General features: G+C 36.7%; 1 protein-coding gene across 1 annotated transcript in view; it reads right to left on the bottom strand.

The window, feature by feature from the left end:
* Positions 1–5,149, bottom strand: part of mllt10 (MLLT10 histone lysine methyltransferase DOT1L cofactor) — a 50,170-nt gene extending 45,021 nt beyond the window's left edge. The window contains 2 exon segments of the mRNA XM_016537013.1: positions 2,601–2,680; positions 4,647–5,149. Coding sequence (XP_016392499.1) covers positions 2,601–2,680; positions 4,647–4,809 — 243 coding nt within the window. The 5' untranslated portion in view covers positions 4,810–5,149.
* Between the last annotated feature and the right edge of the window lie 515 nt (positions 5,150–5,664).

Genomic DNA, 5,664 nt, shown 5'->3' with positions numbered 1-5,664 from the left:
GTAGATATGTGGGGGCGTGTTAGAACCAGCCGTTTTAGGTAGGCGTGGTTGACTCTTAACTTTTATAAAGAATATCTCTTTGGATTTGAGACTTTAGTCTTTGCAAATTTACAGATCTTCTTTATGCACCAAGAGCTTGTAACACTTCAAAGAGAAAGGAAAAATTTAAATCGCATCATATGACCCCTTTAAATAACTGTAATTACAGATTTAGGTTAAATAAATACGTCAGTCTTTATTTTTCTTCTTTTTTTCCTTTTTCTCATCAAAAGCTGCAAGACAGCCCACAATTCAGCAAACATTTCAGAAACAAATCAAAGAAAAAATAAACAAATACTGCTGTTCCAAATATTCTGTATGTTGCTTAAAAATAAAATATATTGTGTTTTATTTCTTTTTTACCCAGACATTTAAAAATAACACGTTTTATACCGTGAAACCGTGATATTTTTGCTTAAGGTTAACATACCATCAAAATCTCATACCGGCCCATGCCTACTGTATACTATTATTTCTGATATTTTTCTACTTATATTTATCGTGTAAAAACATTTTTAAAAAGCACAATATGTATTGGCATATATATTACATAATAGTTATTTTCATGTAATCACTATGTTACCACATGATACAAATTGCTCCACAAATAGCCAAAACAGATGAATAATGGATAAAAAAAGACATATGACCTCTGAAGCTAGACAGTGGACAGACTTGCGCCTGAGCCATAAAGAAGCTTTTTGTACAATTCTGATATTTTCAGCTTATAATGTTTCAAACCTCTTATCATTCAGACAAGTCAAAAAAGTTCAGTGTAATAGCCCACTATTAAGTTGGATAACATCTGTTGTTATACATACAGGCCTAAGAGTCCTGCCAAGTCATATTGTTTTTATATACATGGCATTCATACAAACCAGGTGTTTGTTCAGTAAACATTAGTATATATGTGATATAAGGTTAAGCACTTCAGCCCACAGACGTTATGAATTGTTCTGAATGCTTATATGGTTTTTATAAACATCTCAAGCGCAAAAGTCTAAAAACTTTAAGCATTGTAAAAGATCACACAGACAAACTGCAGTCTCACAACAAGGACAACCTGCTTCATAATTACATGATACAAATACACACATGAACACATAAAAATACTGATATGAATCCAAGTTATCAGTACAAGACCATGAAATTAAATATTGTGAAAATACATGATTGCAACAGCCCTTGACCAGATATACACTTTATGAATGATGTTAAATGTTAAAAAAGGTGACAATGTAAGAAGTACCATTGATAATTTGTTTGCAGTAAACAAGTGACGCATTCAACACTATCCCAGAGTGCAATAGTGTCATTGTGCATAGTGAAGATTAGAGTGACTGACTGTATGGAACTGGCTAGTTCATTTGCTTCTAGAGGTCTTAATAAATATCCTAAAATTGCATACAAACTAAATACTGATGAAATGTTAAGAATATACTTATTTATAATTGTCCACATTTTGAATAGTCCATATGTAAATGATAAATAGTATGTGATGTCTTCACCATTTCATGTGCCTGATGCATCATTAAGGGGATAGTTAACCAAAAATAAAAATTAAGTCATCAAAGAGAGAAATCTAAAGAAATGTCCCACTCGTGCTCACCCATATAGAATAGTGGCCAGCATAAAGCTTTTTAAAAAAGATGCAGAAGTAGGCATATTACAGAATGCACCCACACTTCCTAACACTATCGCATATTCCAAGTGTTCTGGGGGTATACAATAAAGTTTGGTAAAAAACAAACTGAAATTTTATGTTTTACAGTCTCAGCCATACACAAAATCCAACAGCCAAAGTCAGGATTTTTGATGAAGAATCCATTAAATTTTAGTTTGTTTTCACCACACTTTGTTGGGCGATATATTGCGTCACCAAAAATTATTGAGGTCATGTACATATATTGCGCGATAAGTCGATATATTGATTATTGCGACAGGCCTAGTTGTAGATCCCTAGAACACTTGGAATATATGGCATGTGTTGTTTGCGATTATTCTGTGATACTTTTGCATCTTTTTCTAAAAAAATACTTGCCGCTATTCCCTGCCATTATATGGGCAAGCGGGATATTTCTTTAAATTTCTCCCTTTGTGGTCTGAAAAAGAAAGAAGGGAATACTGCATTACAACAACACAAGTGGGAGTAAAAAATAACTTAATTAGATTTTTTTGGAAAAACTATCCCTTTAACAGTAGAGCAACAGCTCATTGACAAAACTTCAAAAGAAAAGATTAAGTTTGTCCATGCACACCCTGACCTTAAATGCATTGTATTTTCATAAAGATAAAACTGTCTGATCACAGGGAATTTCACTGAATGTCTAAATGTCCTTTGCCTGGCCTTCAACCATGTTTATTATAATATGTCCCTCATGCTGGCTACCAAAGCTTTTGAAGTGAAATCTGTAAGACCAGTTCAAAGTATCAATTATAAATAATATCATCTGTCAAACGGAAACTGCAAACAAATCCACAATATACAAAAAGAGGAAGGAGATCTGGACTTCAGCAAAACAGATAGTCTGAAAGATTTATATAAAGATGAGGAAACTCACCACCCTGGCAGCACGTTCCTGTGATTCACATTTCCTGCAGAACCAGGGGCCTGTGGGGACTTGGACAATTCCATAGCAGGCTGAAACAACAGGAATGAAGGAGAGATCAGTTAAAAAGACTTGCTTCCAACTACTGTAAATCTGGCAGCTTGACTATCTTGTCCTGTCAAGTTTCAAGATTAACATGTGAGAGTGTTAAAAATGATATTTTAAGCAATGTGTGAGATGTAATCCTACTGCAACAACATCAGAGTATGAATTTAACACCCACCATGAGCCAAATGTGGGTAATTTTTGCACAGTTGTGGGTAACTCATGTGGCATGTGACTTCTTGTAACACATCTCAAACTGACATATGACAGGAAATGCTGTTGCCTAGATGCAAAGACACGTACTTGGGGAAAAAAAAAAACACGTGTGATTGTATCTTGGTGAACAGACAAAACAAAATGTAGCATAAGCATTTTGCAGAACAAAAGCATGTGGGAAGTTTCCATGTTTTCTTGTGTCACCGGTTCCACAGAATTTGGTCTTATACATGAACATTGAGGTTGACTTATAATGGGTATTTTGCCATTTTGGGGTCAACCTGAACTAAGTTCTAAACAGACAACAGTGTGAATGAAAAGTTAAGTGGACCAAAAACAGTCAGGTTCACTATCAAGGCCAGGGAAGACTGCAAAGAGAATCTTTTTTGGTCCACTTACAAAGGTCTTTGCGTGTTTGTTCAATTTTACATATTTAAAAAAATATTTTATATATTTGAACTGGAAAAATAAAATGGCTGGTGAAACACTAATCATTAATCATTTATATTTGGTGGAGAGAAAATCATAATCATCAAAATCATAACCTGAATAAAATACTTCAGATACATGCAAGAATTCTAATCTTTGCTTTATAGTTATTTTTGAGCAAACGTAAATAAACGTTATGGTTCCACTTATCAGAAATGATCAATGACAGGCTACAAACTCACAATAGTCAGCCAATACAAAAACATTACAAAAAATCTCTTTATCAGAAGCTTGTCTAAACACTAACATCTGTCTGCAAGTCTATAGGTGACAACTTGATCCATTTGTACTGGATCATCTTCAGTGAACTAACAAAATAGATGCTGACACCAGTTCTAGCATATTAAGCATCTGATCTGACCATATCGGCTTAAACAATGTTAAACAAGAAGTAAATATTAAAAGACATCCAACTATTTCCATGGCATGAATGACAAAACATTTCTTAAAAGAAATTATCAACAGGATCTCAATGTAGAAAAAGCACTCTTCAATGACAGGTTTTAATAATGACAGGTCAGATTTCTACTTTACATCTAAAACAAAATAAGTTAACTTAGCATTTGTTTGCTCAATTTTTCACTTGTCTGCACCCATTGAGTTTCCTACAAGGACAACTTTCTTCGAACCAATGTACTTATGTATGTGAATATGTAATTTGAAGCGTCATTCAACCTAAAATAACACAAGACAAACAACTACACGCGGAGAAAACAGTTAAGATCCTGTTAAGAGTCCCGGAATTAGTTGACAACTTTGCTGACTAGCCATAAATGAGTGTTATCAGCCTAGCTGTAATGACCTACAGAGCTTTTCTGAGTGTGACTCATCTCTGTTTCCATAGCTGTGACTGACACGTTGTTGGTCCTGAAACTGTGGAGATAATGAACAGCCATGAGCGACATGCTGTTACAGCCGAGTAGCGCTGGTGCTAACACATAACATTAGCACTCCGACGGGACTTCGGCAAACCGTTGCTTCACAGCAACCGACACACCTTAAAAACACCACAAATTAACCGTCCAAATATTTTACATTTCTCAAATGTCATCCCAATAACGCAAATACGCTCCAGCGGTTAAACTTAGGTCATACTGACTGTTCGGTTGAGCTAAGCTAAGCTAGGCTAGGTTATGCTAAGCTAATTCTCAAACCACAACAGAAGGGAACTTACCAAAACACCAGCCTCGAATAACCCGTCCCTCAAAAAAAATAACAGTGTAGAGATGTCGAGACGCTTATATTTACCTTGGTGGACGGCGACGTTACAGCCGTGACCGTCGCAGTAGACTAGGGGGTTTTCGGCCCAGCCTCTCTCATCCGAGCAGACGCAGCAGCCTCCGATCATCTCCTTCATATTACTCGCCGAGTCGTCGTCTTCCTCTGCCAGATACAGCTCACTGGATACCATCTACCATGGGCAGCGCACAAAGACCAACAAAAAGGCGGTCGGGCGTTTGTCTCACGAATCCCTATCTCCCCTGAAAGCCGTATTTTATGTCCCATTTCGATGAAAAGCCATATTTCAGTTGCGTTGTTGTTGAAGGCGGTATTTTTTTGGGCTCAAAGCACAAACCCCGTACTGAAGGCTCTCGGGATTGTGGAGGCGCGTGTGCGCGCATGCGTGGAAAAGCCGAACGGGGGAGGCAGCGGACTAGAAGAGGCCTCGCGGGGCTGTTTGATCCACGCGGCGAACGCCATTGAATTTTACCGCGAGCAGGGGACGAGCTACAGTGCACTGCACTTCTACCGCAAAGTATGATCTTCTGGGAGTTCTGTTTTTACACTGAAACGATGTTACTTTACAGACTCATTAAGCAGGTTCTGTTCACATTTGTTATTAAGGTCAAAATTATCCTCAGAAGGTTACCCCGAAACTTAAACTGTATATATCATATTTATTTAAACATTATTTAAGATAAAGGCAAATGATGCATACAGTGGAGTTTTGCCCTCAGAATTAATTAGTGTGCTCGTTTAAGCTCATTCTCATTTTTTCTCAGAATAACAGATCTATAGGGAATCCCTGAGAATTGTGAAGCAGTATGCATATCCCATTTTAAGGTTTCATCCGTTTAGATACTGTACTAAGATATTTACATAGTAGCCTATTGGCTATGTGCTGGATACAAATCTCACGGAATAATAATAATAATAATAATAATAATGCCACACGGTAGGCTATAGGCTATGACCGGTTTGCGTGTTGTTGGGCATATAAACTGCCTGTCATTTTTTTTTTCAGGCAAATTTTAGAGGTTATTGT

Source organism: Sinocyclocheilus rhinocerous, unplaced genomic scaffold (assembly GCF_001515625.1).
Source record: "Sinocyclocheilus rhinocerous isolate Xijiao unplaced genomic scaffold, SAMN03320098_v1.1 scaffold65, whole genome shotgun sequence".
In the NCBI taxonomy this organism is placed as follows: domain Eukaryota; kingdom Metazoa; phylum Chordata; class Actinopteri; order Cypriniformes; family Cyprinidae; genus Sinocyclocheilus; species Sinocyclocheilus rhinocerous.
Note: the sequence above shows the minus strand (reverse complement) of the source record. Positions and strands in the feature narration are given on the sequence as shown.